Raw genomic sequence first — 22,819 nt, forward strand, 5'->3', positions numbered from 1 at the left:
GAAAGGCCTGGCGGTGTGAATTCCTAATACGTATGATGTGTAGGCTACTCGTTGTATTGTACAGGGACAGTAATGCACGCACTGTAACCAGAGAGTTTCAGAGCAAAGAGAACCTACTAAAACATTTAAAAATCTCCATAAATTGGGTTTAGAGAAACATGGTTTTCTTTCACACTGTCTGTTTTCTTGTCCAGAGTCAGACCAGTAAAATCCCAGGGGTTGCTGTTTCATGATTTGTCTTTGGACTTTCCTCAAAGAAATAGCCTACGCCTCCTGCTGTTTATAGCATATGATACCTTTTTGAAAATGAAGAAAACAAAAGCTAAGCAGGACAGTGAAAGTGACTTAACCTTTAAATATAATTGTAAACACACAGCATGATAAATCAGGCAATATTTTATTTATATATTGCTTTGTTTGTTATAGGTAGTTGTTGCATGCATTTTTTCATTTTTAGATGACTGAAATAGACTGAAATAGCTAAAAAGCATTTTAACCCACATTTCTCTCTACTTGATTTTAACTACACTCAGTGAAATTAGGCTAATCAAAATAAAAATAAAAATTCTAAAAGCGTAGGCTAATACAAATATTTTCGTGAAAAATTGTATAATCTATTCCTTGTTTTATATCCACAAAAATGCCACTGTAAATGGAAAGAGGAATGTGCTGTGCTGAAATGAGAGGAACATACTGTATCACCCTAAAGCAGGATCTCATAAAATATTACGTCCACAGATCCATGCCTGTGGAGCTATACAGTATATCTACAGTTACAGTAAGTAAGTCTACCTGTATGCTTTTAACTTGCTCAGAGCAATATTGCACCTGATCATTTCTATTGCTTATGTAGTCATCTAGAATAGATCAATGAGAAAACAGATCAGCTTGGCTTGAAACAGTCTGCTCAGTGATTCAGAAACCGAGGTCTAACAGTAAACAGCAAAGGTTAATGTAAGGCAGTAAAGTCTGTACTGTAACTTTCTAACCCAAACAGGCTGTCTTTTCAGCTGCATCAGAAACCACTACTGGTCAAATTACTGGACACTTCCAGAATAAATTATAGCAGACTGTGGGGAATGTCCTCCTCTGTGTCCCCCCTTTTGGGACAAAATGTGTCTGACTCCAAATAAAAGACCTATATATCCCTATGCGCATTCGTTAAATTGGAATTACATTGATCCCAAGTAACAGCCAAATAAGACGATAAGATAAAGTAAAATACATTCGTTTAATCAGTCAAGCATCGGAGTTTTAATACACAGATATGTGGGATCACAAAGCACACAGAGACTCAGTTTCTGTAGCAACAGACAAAAATCCAGAACCGGTCCACGTATCTCTAGACTATCAGATCTTGTGAGCCTCGTTCTATACTTCCTCTCATCTCTTATACTTTCTTTCTTGGCCCCCCTCTTTTCTCCAGCACAGGGAGTGTTATCTTCACACAACACACGCCAGGGTCGAGGCCACTGTGCTGTGTCTCGTTTTCATTTGCTCTCACGCAAATCAGTACATTCTGCTCCTGTTTCACTTATTATTACTCAATGTACTTTGCTCGAAGCCACTGTGACCCTAACCATCTTATAGTTATGGCTTAAGCTAAATAAGCATACACCAAAACACACCTGGTCTCTTATGGAAACCTTTTACATTCTTATTATATTTATTTGCAAATAGTAAGAACATTATTCTACAAGATGTGCCTATAAACCCACAGCACACTATAGAAGATAGTTAGGGGTGATGGACCCCAACACTGCAGTGGATCTGCAAAATTGCTAGCCAATGTCTGGTGGCATTTTTCATTCCCCACCTTCTCCTAACTTCTCAATAATATACACTCAACCGTTCCTGACCTCTTTACTTTTTCTACAAGCCAATTTAATACATAGTTCACACTCTCCTCATAGTTGAAGAATTTTAGTAAGTTCTATTTATTATGATTGTTCATGTCAAAGGACTTGGTTACCAGATTCACCATGAACTAGTTTTTGAAATGGGCTGTGTCGAGTTGCTTATTCAATTGCATGTAGCTTTGCAAATGGACACTAGATGGCAGTCCTAACCAGGATTGTTTTGAAAGGCCTCGGAATCCTAGCCTGGGAAAACCCTGACGAACTTCCAGCAAATTTGAGATTTGCTCTCAGTTACAACTGAGAAGGGTCTGGTGTCAACCAGGCTACCGGAATCCCCTTCATCACATAACATTTCCCCTATTTTCATTTATTTATGTTTCATTAATTTATGTTTTCTCACTTTCAAGAGCAATGAGTTTTCTTTCTTAAAAAATATTTGCTTTGCAGTCACAGCTTTGGCTAACGTCTGGCACAAATAGTAGGTATATACTGTCCAACAGTCAGTCAATGTCCTAAATTGATTGACGAAAGGATTAGCATTACAGTATTCATAAGATTGCTGGGTAAGATTGTGGTTTATCAGTGTTTTTTGCCCCCAACGGTGCCTCGCAGGCAGCGCTGCCTGCAAGGCATCGTTGGGAGGCACTGGTTATGGTTATGGTGAGGGTTAATGGTGCGTTCTTTTTGTCCACCGAAGTCAATCTACGAGTCATTTTCCGGAGTTACAAACCGGAAGTTGCAAAAAGAACGCCCCAGAGGTCGTATATACGACTCGTCAAGTCATCTGAACTCAGAGGACCCCGAGTTCACTTTCAAAGATGGCTACGTCGTGCATCACACGTAGTAAACATTGTGGTTTTCTACAATTTTAAGCACTTTTGTCGTTGTTGTTACCAAATGAAGAAGTCGTACACATAGCACTGTATACTGCTACCTATGTCGCTACAGTCTTATTATGAGTTAAATACCGCCTAATTAGTTATTTTGTAGCTTGTGCAGCTGAAATTGGCTAGAGACGCTCGGTTGCTATATGACAACAATGGATTTAAGCCGAGTCTTGAGCAGAAAGCAGAGCAGTAACCTAACGTTAACGTTAATCAAAATGTAATTTTCATGTATCAAACTGTGAAATATATTTGTGTAATATGTCAATAACTGGGTGAATAGAATCCTAAATGTTACTAAAAATGTTACAAAAATCCATCTTTCTCCGACTCGTAGTATTGTGTGACAAAAAGAACTTTAACAACCCGCGGTTATTCGTTTTTCGACATGGATGTGACGTCACACTCGAGCTACTAGTCGCGATTACAAGACAAAAAGAACGCACCATAAGGTTAAGGTTAGGGTTAGGTGCCTTGAAGGCAGCGGTCGCAGCGCTGCCTGGAAGGAGCAGTTGGGGGCAAAAAACACCTTCAAGCAAGATTGTGTTCGTCTACAGCCATGCTAGCCGCTAAGTGTGGCTGTACAGCAACCTTTTAAGCTAAATGTTAAGAATGTCAGCATGCCAACATGCTCACAATGACATGCCGATGTTTAGCGGGTAGCCTGATGTCTACCATGCTTGGGCTCCTGTGAGATGTAACTGGAAAAAGGCTTTTGGCACAAAATCATATTATATTATAATTATAATCATATTTCTTTTTAATTACTTCATTCCAAGTTGAGCTCCCTCTGACATTCTACTCCTTCTAAATCAAGTTTGATTAAAGCAGTCCCTCGGCCAGAAAGGCTAATTTGCACCCAACATAGACATGAAGCTGTGATATTTAATTATCCTTTAGGACTATAAAAGTCCTTCAAGGTGAGTTTTATAACCCAATTTAGCTACTTTCATTTTACAAAAATTCTTTCTCCAAAATTCTTTAGTGCCCGACATCAGCCTTTTGTCCCTCCAAGGAAAGAGCTGTCGTAGAGCAATCAATGAGGTTACTTAGACAAATCAACATGATTAATACAAATCAATCAATCTCTTGGTCTCTCTCTGAACCTGGAGAAAGAGTTCATTACTGTTATAAAGCCCAGTCTCTCTCCTTTTCGCTGTAGTTTTTTTTATCATTTAATAATGATACTTAAATATCAGCGTCCCTTTCCAGCTATTGTCCGATGTATTTCTGACCTCCCTCATTCTACTGCCTTCTGTGCTGTGCAGACCTTTCAGTAGACCTTGCAATACTGTGTGAGGATAGTATTCTGTTTACACATTTACATTCAGAGCACAGAGAGAACCTACTAAAATATTTAAAATCTCCATAAGTTGGTTTTGGAAAACCACGTTTTTATTTCACGTTTATTTTTTACTTGTCCTTTTCTTGTAGTCCCTTCAGAGTCTAATCAGTATGTTTTCGTCAACGGCGAAATAAAAGCCTCTTATTTACGAGACCGGTCTGAGAGACCTCCAGCTTACAGCGGGGTCTCTGAGCATGACTGGCTGTGCGACGAGCTAGCGGCCCCGGCAGGCGCCTGCTGGCTGTCGCATCATTTCATGGCGCTTCTCAACTCCGAAAACTTTGAAGCAAATTGTCAATTCGGCATAAAGTTTTTGCAACAATGCCTATATTCGAAATCTAAACAGTTCATTTCTTGCCTAAAACGTTGTCAGAAGTGAATTTTGTGATGATTAAGATGGCGAAAATTGTCCAGTTGTTGGTCTGTCTGTACCGGAAACCCGACCCTCGTTGACCTAGGTTCCTATGCTGAAAAGGGAACAGCGAAGAGACCCTGCCCTGAAGTAGGAGCTGAAAGAGTTACAGGAACTGCGGCCAGAGGAACTTCAAAATCCCCAAATTGGTCCAGTTGGAACACGAGAAAAAAAGGGTTCTAGGAATTTTATGTTCTAGGAACTGCAAAAATCTCTCCGGTCGGAAAGCGGCTTATGTAATGGATATCACATGTATCACATGCTTGAATTAAAGGTGCTGTAGGTAGGATTGTGAAGATCCAGGACTTAGCCCAAAAAAATGAACATTAACAACTTCTCAGTCCCTCCCCCCTTTCTGCTAAAGCCCAAAATGGTCTCCTAAGCCCCTGCAATGAAAATGAAAAGCGTGTGAATGAGCAGTGATTGACACGCAGTTAGACAGTTTTTTTGTTTTTTAAAATAACCTGTTTCATGTAGTTCTACTTGAACATAGGGGCAGTTTCAGCAAATGTGACAGAAAGTTAGTTTTATTACTGCACCTTTAATAGTATTGTTTAACATGTTGACTTGTAATAGCAGGAAAAGCCCAGGTGTTGCTAATGACGTTAATAATGGCTTTGTTCTATTTAGTGTTCCTGTAAGCCGTGATAACACTGAGACCCTGAAACTGAAGCAGCTAAATTGAATTCATCATTCTTTTTATTATTAACACGTGTTTCCTACTGTGACGTGTCAGATTATTTCTGTGACAGACCCCAGTAAAGAATACATTATTTTGTTGCTGCTCCTGACAAATAAACTGAAGTTTGTCTGCACAACACCAGGGTTCACTGTTGCTCCAGAGAAACATCCAACCTGATGTCAAATGCAGACGCTATACAGTCTCACTGCAGCTCAGATGTAAAGCAGCCACAGTCCCCTAGATCAGTGAGCAATCTCCAGTTCATGGTGTAAACTAAGATTATTTCCACCCCCTAGACAATTTACACTCATTTGCACTGGTTTTGTCAGTATTGCAGTTATGACTGCAGTTACTTTCAGTACATTTCACTGAAACCAGATACCTTGCCGTTGTTTTAAGAATTTAGAATATTGCTATACCATCTTTAAAATGGTACTTGCACATGCAATCATGGCATTAATTTAAGGTGGACTGGGGTTAATGGAGATTCCACAGAGCCAGAGCCTATACATGGGTTTCTGGGAAAAACAAAAACAAAATGGATGAATGTTAGACCCTGCCAGTGATCCCAGCAAATGACCTTGGAAGTAATTCAGATCTTTTCAATGAGTTCCCATCCAGAGGAACAGAGAAGGATACATTATGCATGTCATCTATTATTAATGGTCTTGAGTCATGTTACGATCAGACACGGGCCTTCAGAATATATCTGAAAAGCCTTATCCTCTGGAGGATTTGTCCCCTAAACATGATGTTTTTAAAAGCAGCTACTTCTAGTAATTCTACTGTAATGTATATTATATGATTTATTATTTAATGCAATTCTGTCATTCTAGGCTACTTTGACATGACAGGATTTCTGTACTCATGGTATTCCAAAGTTGTGAGAAACTTCTCAAAAGTAGGCCATGGGCAATTACACAAGCATTGTGCTCACTGTTTACATCGCCTTTTTTATTATTATTAATAAGCCTTTTCATGGGCTACATCATGGACTTTGTATTGATCGTCTAAAGCGATCCAATTAAAACTCTTTGCTGCTTCATCCCGAGAGTCCATTGGCTGACAGCTGTTCTCGGGTCTCCCCGGCCCCGCCTCCTTCTGTCAGGCACTGCGCTGGTACAGCACTGTGTGCCTGCCGATGCACTGGAGTGAGCTACTACTCTTTAACTTTACACGACACCCTTGAACGGACTTTCCCAAAAAAACAGAATCATATTTGTGAGCAGAGCTCGTGCAAGACGCGTGCGTATCCAAACTCCACCGTCTTGAATATTTCTTTCCACTTTCCCAATCCCTTTTTTTACAGTATGAAGTGCAGTTATGGCAAGGAGTAGCAAGTCAGTGGCGAGGACCCTGGAGGATTTGACGCTCGACTCGGGTTATGGTGGAGCCGCCGACTCCTTCAGATCTTCCAGTGCGTCGCTGTGCTGCTCAGAGGCACATGGCGGGAATCACTGGCATTTAACCGACTCGATGCACAGTCGACACAACAGCCTGGACACTGTTAACACGGTCCTGGTCGAAGACGCCGAGATCCTGGAGAGCACCGGGCAGTGCGCTAAACTACCCGAGCTTGAGGATGTGCCGTGGAGCCTCGGGGAAGTGGCGAGCGCGCTGAACAGGGACGAGGAGATGACCCTGCCGACCCCCCCGCAGGACGTCCTGCTCAGGCTCTCGGTGCTGGTCAGCCGGGCCCTGGTCAGGGTCGCAAAGGAGTCACAGCGCCTAAGTTTGCGCTACGCCAAATGCACCAAGTACGAGATCCAAAGTGCCATAAAGATGGTTCTGTCGTGGAGCGTCTCGATGAGCTGCATCAGCGCGGCCCTCGGTGCCTTGTCCCTGTACAACATGAGCACGGAGGAGGACAAGTTCGGCCGCGGCAAGTCGGTGCGCTGCGGACTCATCTTCAACGTGGGGAAGTTCTTCAAGTGGATGGTCGACAGCAGGGTTGCGGTCAGGATCCACGAGCACGCTGCGATCTACCTGGCTGCGTGCATGGAGAGCCTCTTCCGCGAGGTTTACGCGCGGGTGCTGCGCAGCGCGCTGCTGGAGCGCGATAACGGGATCCCCAAGTTCACTGTGGAGATCCTGGAGCAGGCCGTCAACACTGACTCCGAGATATGGGGCTCTCTGCAGCCCTGGCAGCACCTGATCTGTGGGAAGAATGCAAGCGGTGAGTTGTGAATACTGTAAGTCCATGCAACAGGGTCCTTCTCCACTTCATATCCTTACCACAGCTTTTAAATCACCTGTTCGTAAAGTGGAAAAAAAAGAAAGTCCCCCTCTCATCTCACGGTAGATTTACATCAGTATAACAGATACATGCTTCTTCATTAGATTTACTCCAAACATCCATAGACTAAAATGTAACAATCTATAGGGGATACTAATCCAAACAAGTCTCACCTGCACCATAAATGACTACCAGGATTTATATAAAGAGAGGTCCCTCTGATTCACTTGCTGCCAGATCTCTGATATGAAAAGGTTATGCCACATTCACTCAATCTCTCTCTCTCTCTCTCTCTCTCTCTCTCTCTCTCTCTCTCTCTCTCTTGTTGAGGAACTGTAATCCTAAACTCAAATACGTCAGTGAAAGAACATTTCTGCAGCTGAAATGGTGCTTCCCATTCTCAGAGTGATCTGCAGAAGCTGCAGGCAAGTGATGACTGACTGAGTAGATCAGGATGGGAGAGAGTGGTCCTCTTAAGGTCAGCTTGCCTGCTCTGTCGTGCAGTGTTGCATTGCAGACGTTATTCTCTAATATTCTTCTAATACTATGTGGCTGTTTTGTTAATGCACAAAATGACGAAGCAGGGCCTGGTGTCCCCAGGCTTAATGACTCACTTTGATAGCTTTCAGTGAAAGGGGCTCTCCCTGTTGGTTTTCCTACAATAATGCCCTGCAGAGGTGAGATTTATTCTTTTCACCCAGAGAGGAAGGAGGTCTTTCATTCCTGTATACATCTGCTGATTCGAGTACACACAATACCTCGCTGGTAGTTTTCACATGGCTTTACAAGTGTTTAGAAATACTTATTGGTGTGTGCTTTGAAAGAAAGTATAACTGTATTCAGACTTCACTGCCACTTAAACAGCAATACATCACAAACCACTCTAACACATGCGTGCCCCTGTTTTGATGGATGTTGTAAAAGTGCTGCTGTGGCTCCTCTTGCAACAGGTTTACGTAATGAAAGGCCTTGGGGGACCTATGTGCTATCATGCATTATGCAGAGTGATGTGAATAAAACTGAGATATAGAGTGAGGGAGAGAAAAAAAAGAGAGACAGGCACACAGAGAAAGAAACCTGGAGACACTCTGTGACCGTATTGATGAATCACCAACAGAAGCCTGGCATCGTGAGAAGAGCACTTTATTTCGCTGTATCTCTTTGTTTCAAAGGCACAGTGAACATTTTTTTGTTAAACATACAGCTTGTTTACCCTTTCCGTGTCTGTTTGCTTACACCAGCTGCACAGTCAGCATCAGACTCGCATAAATGTGCGTTCATTTGTAGTGGTAACAACATATAGTATCGTTATATTACTGCATACCTTGACATATAGTGAAAAAAAAAAATGACGGTCACATACGGTTCAAAGAGACAGCAATAATACTCAATATGACGTCAGCCTTTCCAGTATGAGCACATACTGTACATTATAGAATGCCAATATTCAGTGCCTCTGCACACTCAGGCCACTTGGCATGCAGCAAGGCTCCAGCTGTAGAAGAGGGGTTGAGTGTTCACTGGTGCATTGGATCGGGGAATAAGATGCAAGAAAAACGTCTGGAGCATGTGGAATATTGATGTAATAATGCCCAAGGCTAGAAAAGTGGCAGAGTGCATGAAGTCTATGTTGTTGTTCAGTATTGTGAAAAAAATAAAAAAAAGGGAAAAAAAAAAAAAAAAAAAAAAAAAAAAAAATATATGTTTTATTATTATTGTGCATAAAGTAGTAATTATTTGCATAAAAAAAAATAAAAAATTTTTTTTTTTTTTATACAATGCATCAAATGACTATGTGTAATGGGAGTAGAGCTTTATAGAGGCGTTTTACTTATTGTTTTGGTTTTCTTGCACACAACTTTATAGCTTTGGTTTACTCTCACTGCTCTCTGACTGTACACTGTACACCCAGTATCAAACGCTTAGCGACTATAGCCATGTCCTATCATGTAGGGAGCTAGAGAGACAAATAATTCCCTAAGGAGTTGGAGGAGATGGAGGAATTGGAGTTTCTACAGTTCCCAAGTGGCACAAATGTATCAATTATGCAGCTTTAAGTCTCAGGATGTTCAACAGACACAGTTTTAGGCAGGTTTAAGACTGATGGACAGGTAATGTGTGCATCTGTTGGGGCATCCTTAGTCTATATCTACGACGTTCCACTTCCGGGATTGGTCCTGTGCTACTGGAAGTTCTTTTCGGGCGGATGTCAGGTCGATTAATGAGGACTATGGTTAACTGCTCCTCAGATCTCTGCAGTAAATTGAGGTATTGAGGTATCTGTCCAATCTGAGTTTTCTGTTGCACGACTAAAACAACCTTTAACGTACACATGTTCCACCGAAACAAGTTCCTTCCCGAGGCTATTTGGCAGCGGCACCGTGGCTCTGTCTGGCGCTTAGCGCCGCCCAAGATGATTGTGATTGGTTTAAAGAAATGCCAATAAACCAGAGCACGTTTTTTCTTTTCTTTTTCCCATCCCGGAATGCTGTGTGGACTAACCAGACCCCCCCTCCGCAGGGTTGTGGAGGAAGGTCTGGCAATGCGAGACTAGGGCATCATAGGATGACTGGTTCAGTTAAAATAGAAAGTTCCATATGGTGTAAGATTTCCATCACATTTCTTATTGTGACAAAACAGGACCTCTAAACCTCAAGATACCCTCTATCTGCAGTGACAGATAAGGCCGAAGCACAGCCGCATCATTCGCTGTCTTCGCAGTAAAACCAAAGAGCCAGTCAATCCGAGGGTGGGTTGACCTTAACCGAGCCTCTGCCTGCCAAATTGAAGCTCCATATCGCTTCATCCATTCTCTCAGTCTCTGTCTGCCAAATGGAAGCAATTGAGGTGATTTTTCCATATTATGCTAACGCTGGTGACCCAGCTTTGTCAGGAGACCTTTATGAATATCTTTATTGCATCTTCCACAAAAGCTGATTTCCTTTCTCATGCTGTCACAAAGTCAATAAGGTAGTTACCTCGTTGGGTGTATTACTTTATTAACTTTTCAGCTTCTATCAGGTACCTTAGTAATGAGCGGAATCATTTAGCGGGCTTTCTCTCTTCCACAGAAGGTCAAAGCAATCATTTGAAATTTGGGTAAGGCTTTATTGCTGCGAGTTAAAACATTTTTTTTTATACCCCTCTAATATCTGTACTTTAATTATAAAGCCCTAACCAGCAGCCAGTTAGCTCATTTTAGCATTAATCCTGGAAACGGATAATCCTGCTCTGTCCAAAATAATTTAACAAAATCCACCAACCAGTAACTCTAAATTTCACTAATTAACATATCTTATTTGTTTAATTTGTACAAAAGTATATCTAAAGGGGTGCCTGGGTAGCTCACCTGGTAGAGTGAGCGCCCATATGTAGAGGTTCACTTCTTGACGCCGCGGGTTCGACTCCGACCTGCATGTCATTCCCCCTCTCTCTTTCCTTTCATGTCTTACGCTCTCCTATAATAATAAAGGCCTAAAATGCCCAAAAAATAATCTTAAAAAAAAAGACGCAGAGTAGAGATTTCTGGCACAACCTGATCATTTCTTGGCCAGGAGCAGTAACTTCCCCAAGCTTCTGCTTGCCGCCTGGTAACAGCATGGTGACGGCAATACCAGTTACTGCTTCTAGCCAAGAAATAGTCTGCTAATGCTAAGCGAGGCAAATGGGCTTCTGGCTGTAGCCATACATTTACCGTACATACATGAGAGTGGTATCAATCTTCTCATCTAACTCTCAGCAAGAATGGGAACAAGTGCACACCCAACATGTCAGACTATTTCTTTATAACGTCAAGAGTATAAAAGGCTTTGTAGTATTAGGTGTAAGTACTGTATGTACTGTGTTTTATATTGTATATGCACAATGTATTTCTTTGTAATGCATCAATTTATGAACAAGGGGGAAAAAGCTTGTTCTTGGTTGTTTCATGAATAGATGCCTCAACACAGTATCCATAATATCCCTATCTATATAACCTGCTATAATGTCTATTATACACCTACTGCTCCTCACAGCTCTGCATTGGCATATCCAGCATATGGCAGGCCTCCCACACACAAGCCCAACACACACGTACTCACTCACACACATACAGTAAGATGTCAGGGGCTCCTCTCACCATGTCTGAGCCAGTGTTATTTGCAGGTGGGTGTTGGGTTTCCCTTCTCCGACTGTGGCATCCTGTCAGAACAGGAAACTGCTCTATTATATATGGTGGGATATTTCTTATGGCTCCCACTAGGCCCAGAAACACAGTGATTCTTTGATTTCTTTAACGACGTGTGCATGTCACAGAAAATGTATAGTGGAACATGATATCCAGTGCTCAGGGATATGTACCACCCTGAGGACGATTTTCTAATCATGCTTCATGAGTGAGATGACTTTCAAGTTCGGGCAGAGCTGGTTGGGTTGAATGATCTTAAGGAAAAGTTCACCCTAAAGTCATTTAAAATAAGTGTAGGTAATGTAACTTGCATGTCCTGGCCCATTTCTTTTTATGGTGGTGTTTTTGTCCTTATTCACGTGCACAGTGCAGCTACAGTTGACATGGTTGACAACATTTTTGGGGCAAAGTAAATCATAGTTTAGCCCAGCGGACCATTTCTGGATCTCTTCCAGGTAGCCTTAAACTGGTGGGTAAACATGACATTTTGAAAGCTTCTAATCAATATTTTTTAATTTGATTTGATGAATTGATGTGCAACGTGAAAAGAGTTCTCTCGTAGTAACCCACAGTGACTTGTCCCTACAATCTGCAGTTCCCATCAGCTCTATGGAGCATGTAAGTGTCTTATAGCTCATTGTTTTGGTTTTCTGGTCTGCAAATTTACTCTTTTGGTTCACTTACTGCTCTCATCAGGAACATTTTAACAATACAGCTCTGATAAACCCACTGCACGCGAATATTTCCATTAAACATCAAACGGACAAAGTTAGCATCTAGCTAGTGAACATACAGGAGTTGAGAATTTTGCAGCTTAAAGCGATACTTTGCCGATTTTAAACCAGCTCTGTGTCATCTTGGTGTGGTTAGTGTGTGCAGATTAAGGAGACAGGAGAGTGAATATTGTAGTTATATTTGTCAGGTTGCCAGTAATGCAACTCCAAATAAATGCTAATGTTGCTCTGTGTCTGCAGGATGGGTGAATAGGCAACTATTTGCAAAAAGCAGCCATATAAATCGATTAACCCAAGTTTAGAAAAAACATGATTTTTAATTTTTTCTAAATTATTTTGTTTATTTAATTTAAAATGTATTGCACTTTTACTGTAATACTGTTTTATATTGTCTAATGTTCCTTTAGTTGTGGGGATCTGTGATGGAAAATGGCAAAAGCTATAACTGATGTACAACGTGTTTTATTTTTTTTTGTCAATATGCTTTCACCTGTCTCTTAACTAAACACATGGTAAAAGAGGCGAGGGTTTCTTTGTAGACTTACCATTTAGCATTGACATTCAACAATCATTCAAAGGGCAATCCATGATGGATGTGTCAGAGATATTTCTCGACCATTGGCAGCCTCAAAAGAAATTCAATGTAGCCACAACTTGAGCTGTTGCCAGTAGCATCTGAAATATAACCCTGCTGAGGGGTAATTTGAGGTAATTTGAACAACTGGGCATGCTGCTCTGTGGCATTGTCCTCTCGTCACTCTTACTTTTTCTTGCCTGCAAAACACACAGTCCTTTCAGCACAAAGAACACACCTCTCTGAGGCTTGTCAAAAGGCACTCTAGGAAATCTGGGAAATCAACAACCGAACATGCAAATTTGGGGAAAGAAAAAAATAGTAAATCACAGCACTCTAGCACATACCCTGGAAATCATTGGACTGTTACAGTGTGAAGTGCCTAACAGATGTGGGATTTTCCTTTTAAAAGCCTTATGTGTACCCAACTCTTGGCATTTAAAATACAAAAGTGAGACCTCATTTGTTTACATTTTTCAGACGCAAGCATCATGTGTGAAAACCAGAACAACTGATGCACTTGTTGAGGGTATATGATGTGTATGCTATTAGAACAGGGGCACGTTATTGTTCTACTGGGTAACTTTGCTGTTTTTAGTTTAGTGCTTCACAGGGGTGAGGGAGTGCAGGTCTCATTCCATTCCCAGGTCTTTTGTTCCGTATTCGGCTTTGCAGTACGAGGTCGGTGCCAGGTGCACACATGCTGTGGGGAAGGCAGGCAGACAGGAATGACTGCGGTCTGCAGCGGTACCACTCTGTACCGGTGGAGACCAGTCCCCATTATGTCGGGGAGTGAGATGTAACATATCTGTGCTAGGGAAACCCTTACACAGCAGCAAACACTTAGGCATATAAGACAGCGACATACACAGACAGATTCATACACACAGAGAGGGACACAAACACACACACACAGAGTCACACATGGCCCAGGAGCAGATCTGGTATTAATCGTTTGGGAGTGGAATGAGGAATGCTGATGTGACATGGAGTCTGGTACAGCGAGGGGAGAGCTCCAGCCGAGCTTACTTCAGTTGATTAAGAGGAGCCAGGCGATAGAATACAGTTAATGCTGCACCAAGCTGGCAGCGGCTGCAATAGATGGAGTGTCTTTTTTTTTCTTCTTCTGTAACCGCCTTCTTTTCTCATGCACCTCTGGGGATGGATTAAAAGTTTCAGTTGCACAATGTCACTCATTGCTGTGTGTGTTAAAACATGTAGGTGATGGACTGGCTCAGTATAAATCCGCTGCTATATATAAATGTGACTGCAGCCATTGTACACAATAAATAGACACACGAAGGAAGAAAAACTGTATCCTTTCAGTGGTTATTAAACGCAGTGAGGGTGAAATTGAACCATGTTTTTAACAGAATTTTGTAATCTCTGCCTGTGTAATACGTATATGTGGAGATCTCGTCAAGGTTAAAAACCAAAGCACCATTCTGTGATGTCATTTGAGAAAAAACTGCTGGAGCTGCTGCAGCAAGGACTAATTTTGTAGATATTTCTAGCAAATATAGCCATGACAATGTCAACGCATAAAGTGCACTTTAAAATAACTCTTTAGATTCCTATTTAGTGTCAGTGAAAAAGATTCAGTATTATTTTTTCTGGGTGAGATTATCGAAGGAGCTTCAGCTGTTTTATTTCTGTCTTTGGTGAAGATAGATGTTTGTTTTCCCTCTGGACTAAATCTTTCCGGGATGACTTTTAGTAAGTTTTCCCAAGTCAAAACTAGCAATTCTGTACTAGCTCTTAGTTAGGTGGACAATGAGAATATACCAATGCTAGACTATAATCATTTAAATATTACTTTGCACTATGGAGCCAAATCCAGTGAAGCAGTGGCTAAAAATGAATTGTTCATGATGTCGACTTTGGAAGAAAGGCAGAGGGAGAGAAAGAGGCACAGATGGCAAGGATCAAAACAGGAAAATCCATAAGAAAAGCTGTGGGTGACAGATGAGACCCACACAAGCAATGCCTCCTTCTTATTATAGCAGGAAGAAGACTCTGGGCAAACAAGTACCAGCAAGTGGATTAGTTAGGTGGAGCATCAGTATCTACTGCACTGTTTTTTTCGCAGCCCTCTCTGTTGTTGTGTAGAGGGAAATGATCCTCTTTAAATAACAGCAAGTCTGGCTGGAAATTATAAAGATGATGGTAAACAAGCTTTTCACTTGTATTCCCTCTTTGTTGTGAGCAACTCTTAAAACTGATCTGGTCTGATAGAGAAAGCTGCATGTCAGCTCATGTCTAGATGCTTCTGGATTCACAGTTGGTGAACTGTGAACCAAATTCCAAGATATTTACATAACACACAGAAATTAAGGATCCACCCATCCGACTCTTTTAGTCCCGATACCTGGGCTTTGAGTTAGTGTCAGCCAATACAGAGTACTGTGACGGCCCTGTGTAATCTGGCAGGGCCTCTCTGTGGGAGTGATGCCTCTCTGGTCTTACCCATCTTTGTTTCCATCTTTGTTTGAGTTGATTGCAGATCTGGTGCACCTGGGAGCTGGGAGCTGATAAAGCTCCACCTGGTCAGACTAGTTGTCTCTCTCTTCACTACCATCCAGACCTGAACCATGGCCTGATCACCCCGCCTTCCACATTTTGTTTTGGGTTTATTTAAGTTAGTTAAGTTCTGTTTAGTTTATTCTTTTGTTAAATAAAAACAAAATGGGACGAGCCCCCATTTTGTCACAACCTGGCTCAAAGGCCATGACAAAAGAGGGAGCGAGGCATCGTAAATGATCAAAAGTAATTTATTTACATCAACTTTCATCAGATAAATGTGAACATGTTTTCAGCAATTGCACAGTGTGGTCAGCACCAGTCACAAGCAGCTCTATGCTAATGCAGTTACATAACCTCATCTGTTGTTTAATCACAGTAACAAATAAAGATGAAAGTCAGAGGACCTGCCAGCAGAAACTTTGCAGATAATTTTATTACTTGTGAGAAAACCATTGTGTGTGTGTGTGTGTGTGTGTGTGTGTGTGTGTGTGTGTGTGTGTGTGTGTGTGTGTGTGTGTGTGTGTGTGTGTGTGTGTGTGTGTGTGCGTAAGAACAGCTTAGATTAGTTGGATGGAGACGCTCATTGAATAGCTCCCACTTTTCCTTCTTAGAGTTAAACTTTCTTCTGCTTCAGTATTGACATAAAACTATTTTAGCTGTTTTAATATTTATATAACTGTTTCTGTTCTTTAATGTTTTATGTAAAGCACTTTGAATTGCCTTGTTGCTGAAATGTACTATACAAATAAAGCTGCCTTGCCTTTAAGAAATGTGCTTTTTGCACGATGCCACTCAGAGTGTAAGTGTAAAGACTAGAAAAATAGGTGAAAACAGCCAGCTTGGCTCTGTCCGAAGGTAACAAAATCCACCTTGCAGCACATTTAAAGCTCACTGATTAACATGTTATATGTTGTTTATTTAATCTGAGCAAAAACCATAAAGTTAAAATGTCAAACATCAAAGGTAGGTTAACTTTCTGGATACTTGTCACTGTGAGGTTGCGCAGCAACCAGAGGAGACTCCAGGACACAAACAACAACAAGATACTGTATAACATATGACAATCAGTGACTTTTAGAGGTGCTGATAGATGGATTTTGCTACTTTTGGACAGAGCCAGGCTAGCTGTTTCCCCATTTCCAGTGTTTTTTTATGTTAAGGTAAGCTAACTGTATGTAACAGACCAACATGAGAGAGGAATTGATCTTCTCATCTTACTTTTAACAAGAAAGAGAATAACAAATTTCCCAAGATGTTGACCTATTCCTTTTAAGATCACCACTAGTATTTTGTCTCTGAGGGCATTTTCATACCTATAGGTCGTTTTCTCTGGTCTAACTCCATTGATGAGTTTGTGAACTTGGAGCGTTTTCCCTTGGTTCGATTTAGTTTCACACAGAGAAAAATCCAAGCGAACCTAAATGCAGTATACACAGGAAGAAGATTCTGTGTTCTGGAATTATGAATATTTATCTCATATCGCCATGGTCAAACCAGCTTATTTCATTCCATCTGCTCTCCGAAACTTTGATCTGCTCTGCTGGTGTCTGTCTCCAACTTTAGCAGCGGCTGTTTTGACCACAAAGATGCGAGCTTAACCGCAGTCTATTTTTGTGAAAGAAACATTGTTACAGTTTGCATGCTTTGTGCACTGAGATTGCAAAAAAACACCTGACTACAGGAGCCGTTAAGCTCAAACTTGCAGAGTACACCTGGTAGTTGAGTCGGATCGAGGTCGGATCACGTTTTCAACACAAACAAACCCTGCAGAGTTTGTTTGTAACCGGAGCGGACCACCTCTGGTCCAGGCCGAGTTTCGATCCTCACCTGAGTGTGATTGCTGTTTTCACACCTGCCCAAACCAACCGCACAATGGGGGTAAACGCTACAGGGTTCAATTCAACCGAACTAAACAAGGCAGGTGTAAGAAAAAAAAAAAAAAAACCTGAAACCTTGGCTTTCCGAAAACCTTTGGCAGAAGATTTGTCAAGGTGAAGAAAATCTGCTCCTATATACCCTCTAAGCTGCCAATGTTCAACTCTCCTGCAGTGAAGCTAATCCATGGCTGTAGTACAGTAAGCCGTGGGAGTGTGAACGTGATTGTGGGGAGCTGGCCTTTTATTATTTCAGTCTTTTAGAAACCACTTTATGCGTTTTTCATCTGCACATGAGGAATATAGAGCCATCAGCCAGATAAACACAGAGCAGATATAGTTCATGTGACAGAAATAAACACTCTGCTTCTGACATGCTAGCGTTCCCAGGGAATAAAACATGTACTTTCACTGGAGGACGTAATTATCCTTGAATATATGGATGTATACGCTGGTGTGCGCTGATCACTGCTGCGTTCTGTTGTGTCATTAGTTAATCATTTACAAGCTGCTCGGTGGTTTGGAGTCACCCCTAAAATCTGAGAAATCATTTATTTTTTGACTAATTGACAATATTACATCAACCTGAATATACCCATTTACTCTCAGTCTGCCTCATCTACAGTACATCAGAAACTGTTTTCCCACATTTGCCAGAATGCATTTCAACAATCCTCTGGATGTGCCTGAACTCGTTCTATTCATTTGCAGCAGATAATGACAGTAGGACCAAGAGAGCAAGTTTTTCTAGCTGAGGAAGACTCAAGAGTTGCATCCCTTCATCAGAACTGGTCTTGTGGGTGCAATGGGTCTGTTGAGGTGTCTGTAGGTAAAGAAATGAGTATACACATTAAACAGAGATTTAGCAATACTGAAGTCAGTATCAGTATTGAGGGTCCAAATAGTGAAATTTAAGTACACTTTTCTGTAGAAAATATTGCTAATTTAGCTCCCATTTTGCATTTATTAAGATTATGTATTAAATTGGGTCTTAAAATACTGGAATCAGGCTATCAAATACTCATTCCCATTTTGCATTTATTAAGATTATGTATTAAATTGGGTCTTAAAATACTGGAATCAGGCTATCAAATACTCATTCCCATTTTGCATTTATTAAGATTATGTATTAAATTGGGTCTTAAAATACTGGAATCAGGATATCAAATACTCATTACATGTACGTATTTATGTATGTAAACCCTTCAAATTACCAGAAACAAAATTACTGAGGACATCACCTCAGTATCCTTAATGGTAGCTACAGCCTTGACTATGGATTTTAATTTTAATTTTATATTGAGTCTGAAGAGACTTATTTTGAGACAACAAATGCAACATTTAGTTTCAGAGTCACAGACAGATTTCCTGTGTTTTAGGTTGAATTTTCCATTTTAATTGTTGTCTTTAAAGCTATAGTGCGTAGTTTCTGTCGCCCCCATGAGGGATTTCTAAGTAATGACAACAACACTGTCAGCGCATCCACATGACTCAAGCCTTCACCCCCACCCTTCCTCCATGCAGTTGCTAGTAGCGTTGATCCCGTCAAATCAAGGAGGACACGGAGGATTAAAATAAACATGATGGACTCCTCAGAAGAGGTAAATATCACTCGAGATTCTGCACGCCAAAGTTGCCGGACGACACCATATTGTAAACATAGCCATACTGAGGAATACAGAGGGAGTTTAGTGGAGCTGATAGGCTTAATTAGCTTTGTATCAACTCACTTGGCATGTGTTTGGTTTGAATGTAACAGTTCATTAATATAAAATAGTTGCGCACTATAGCTTTAAATATGTTGGCTTGCAACAATGAAACAACACGAGGAAAGTGCACATACTGCGGCTTAGTAGCATTCTAGGAGGCGTTGAACCTGCTGATGATTCTGTTCCAACGGACCGGTATCCCATTACCTCCCATGAGAGCTCAGAGCACTGACCTTTGGACTGTGTGTGTTATTGCGTATATACTGTGTGCACGTTTGAGAAAAGTGAATACGCCATTCCTTTTTTTTTCTATTTTCCATTGTGCAATTGCCTCAATCACAGCTCGTGAGCTGAAGAATTAAGCCAGATGATTTTAATAAGATGTGACTAAATGGATGTCTTCTACTTGTCTCTCCTCACCCCCTCTCTGTCTTTTCCCTTCTTTTTTACTGCTCTTTTCTCATTCTCGCTGTCTTGCTTCTTCATTTTCTCCTATCCGTTTCAGTCCAGCTTTTTCATTCAATGCAGATCAAATGAGTCTACATTCTGCCACCGCCTTGATGGAGAGTAAGTAACCTTGTCCCGTGCTACATGTCTGGCAACGCTCTAATAGTTCTGTCAATCTAGACATGGAAGGCCCCCGCTGGCAAGCTTGCACTGCAGACAAACACGTGTCTGAACCATGACAGATCTCTAGATCGAACTATAATCTGTAACTGTAGTGTGCACTGCGGAGTGGGCTGGGCGTAGCCTGGGTGATTTGAGAGAAAGTCAATGAAAAATGTGCCAGACTACAAGTCTTTTCTTGAGTATCAATCAGAATTTTTAATACTAGGTCCACATATCATGCTGAACAGCTTTTACTCAAACTCTGTACTTAAACAGCTGAATGTTGGACATCTTCTCGATCCTTCACTCCAACTGAGTGAGTTTGCTCAACTTCCAGCTGAACTAGAAGCATATGGTACAGATTACCACAGGAGAAGGTACATACATCTATTTTGTTCATGGCATTTTTTTTATTACTAACATATGCTGGTTCCTGCTTTTCTCCCATTTCATTCTTAAAGTGGACCACAGACTGTCAGAATAACAACCAGACTGTGAAAAGACAGATGCAAGCAGCAACTGTAACTTCTGCCCTGAAAAACATTCAGACATCTGACTGTATATTTTCTTATGGCAGCCATAGTATGGCAGCATATCGTACCTTATAGCTAAAAGATAAATATTTAATGTAATTAATAATTAAGAGTACTGTATATTGTATTAATCACTCCTCGAACTATGTTATGGGGAAATTATCTTTATTATTATTTTTTTTTAAGATAATTTTTTGGCCTTTTCCGCCTTTAATTTTCGCTAGACAGCTCGTGAGAAAGGGGGAAGACATGCAGGAAATCGTCAGGTCGGATTCAAACCCTGGACCTCTGCGTTGAGGCATAAACCTCTCATTACATGTGCGCCTGCTCCACCCACTGATCCAACCCAGCCACAACTTTGCCCCATTTTTACTACTTGTAAGGATTTAGAGGAGATCATTTACTAATGACACGCTTATGTGATGATTACAGATGAAGCAGATCTTTTCAAAATATTTCTGACAATGGGATTCAGAGAAGGCTGAGTTAAAAAGAGTGGTAAAAGTTGGGGAGCCTCTAGCTCACCCAGTAAGAGCGTGCGCCCCAATTAGGCTGAGTCCTTGGCAGCACCCTGGTTTTGATTCCAACCGGCGTCCCTTTGTTGTGTGTCATCCTCTCTCTTTCTAAAAGTTAAATATACCCTTTTTTAAACTTACCCTTTAAACCAAATCTACCTACAGGTACAAATAGGTAACCTAACTTATTGACGTTGTGACAACAAATGGCATCATAGTTGCAGTTCAAGTGTATCTCTATACCTAATTCTTAACTGCAAAGAATATTTTATATTCAAAATGGGGCAATTTGTCTTCGTAGCTGACTTGCTATTGTTAGCCACTGGTAATCCTACATTCAGGAATCTCCTGGTTTAGTTCAGAGTTAGGGTTGTGTGAAACCCTGTAGTTGCACTGTGAGGACAGGACTTCTGATGTGCTGCTGCATGCAGTCACCAGGGCCAATGGCCCCTTCCCTACTTCCGGCGTCCTAGCTCAGACCACACCCATCTTCGAACTTGGCCTTCATTTTGATGTCAACTACACATCTGTAAAGTTTTGTGATTGCATCTTGCATGGTGACGATGCTATCGCAGTGACAAAATGTGTCTACAGACAGACAGACAGACAGAAAGTTTAAACACCTGGCAACGTTAAACGTCAAAAACCACCTCTTTAGTAGTTGCTGAGGTTAGGGAATGGCGCTAGAGTTAAAGTTAGGGGTTCACCAAAGGCATTAGCATACATCCTCTGGGCACCATGGATATCTGTACCGTCTTTTGTGTCAATCCAAGTTGTAGATGTTGAGATATTTGACGGAGTGACAACTTTTGATCTGCTGGTGTCCCTAGAATGTATCGTCTAGGGGGTTTAGCAATCCATTCAATAATTGTCAAGATATTTCACTCAACCACAAATGTCAACATTCTGGTGGCGGTAGAGGAAAAGGCAGGGGATCACTAAATTCAGTAGAATTCATCACCCGGGGACCATGCATGTCTGTACAAAACTTCATGGCAATCGATGCAATAGTTGTTGAGATATTTCAAACTGGACCAACCAATGGTAGACAGAACCGACTGACGACATCGCCATCCCAAGAGCCATGCCGCTAGCTTGGCTAAAAATGCCCTAAGAAACACATTCCGCATGTTCTCAGGTCGAATGGATACGCAGTGCATTTTAGGGAGAAACATTGGAAGTTAAAAGCTATGTTTGTTTACAGTGAACTCTCCACTGTATTTTTAATATCCAGAGCAAATTTCTGGAAAACACACAACTGCGGTAGTACATTAGTGATCATTCTACGCCTTCGGCTTCGTGATGAATCATGCACAAGTTGAAGGAGCTGATGGGATTACGTTTTCACTAAAATTGTACCTCATACGATTTTCATGTGACAAATCAAATTGATTGTTTGATTGTCTGATCAAGGGCCATTATAAATGACTCAGTCTTGTCATTATGCTCTGACTATTCTTTTAGTTCAGTCACTGTCTCTCTTTGGACAGACAGACATTCAGAGCTCTCTCTGACTCACAGGACAGAGAGGAGTTGAGTGGATGACACACTGCTGGTGAGACAGGTGTGTCTGTCAGTTTTATACCTGGCACGATGTTGCATCAGCTCAGCTACACAGGTCTGATCCACAAAGGAGCACTGGGAGGATGAGTTACAGGATGCTGGGAGGAAGGGCTGTTCACTTTCAGTTCATTTCCAAACCCACTTAAAAATACATGAAGCAAGGAATTCTCATGAATTCTATGCATTGCATGAATATAGTTCAGTCCCTACAAGATTTTACGGCCTTTTTTTTTTTTAGATTGTTGCGGCCCAAAATGCCTGATTTCACGGGAGCTTTAGTATAAAAAAATTGCGATTAAAGTTGTGATGTCTTTTGTATGTTTGTTGCAATGAAGTTGCGGGAGACAGTGATGCAATTTTTTTTTGTATAGTTCTTTAAAAATAAAAAAGAAACTTGTTTTTGGGGAGAATAAAACTACTCTGGGCTGAGATTTCCTAGTAACCTTACCAAAAAGGCTCAGGATGCTGCAAATGTTGGTATAATATGAAAATGGCTGGTGGATTTAAAACAAAAAATAATAATTAATTGAATGAATCAAATTTGAACATGTGTCACTGTCAGTGGCTTGTTGATCTTTGTATTGTTAGTTAATTTCCTA

At 41.1% G+C, this 22,819-nt stretch overlaps 1 protein-coding gene across 3 annotated transcripts in view; it reads left to right on the top strand.

Annotated features, from left to right (window-relative positions):
* Nucleotides 1-6,310: 6,310 nt before the first annotated feature.
* Nucleotides 6,311-22,819, top strand: part of btbd11b (BTB (POZ) domain containing 11b) — a 90,435-nt gene continuing 73,926 nt past the window's right edge. The window contains exon 1 of one of the 3 annotated variants that reach the window (XM_039809415.1): nucleotides 6,311-7,358. In XM_039809415.1, coding sequence (XP_039665349.1) covers nucleotides 6,506-7,358 — 853 coding nt within the window. In that variant the 5' untranslated portion in view covers nucleotides 6,311-6,505. Of the gene's footprint in view, nucleotides 7,359-19,545; nucleotides 19,568-22,819 lie in introns of those variants that run through there. The other 2 variants (XM_039809413.1, XM_039809416.1) reach the window with 2 other exon arrangements.

Source organism: Perca fluviatilis, chromosome 8 (genome assembly GCF_010015445.1).
Source record: "Perca fluviatilis chromosome 8, GENO_Pfluv_1.0, whole genome shotgun sequence".
Taxonomy (NCBI): domain Eukaryota; kingdom Metazoa; phylum Chordata; class Actinopteri; order Perciformes; family Percidae; genus Perca; species Perca fluviatilis.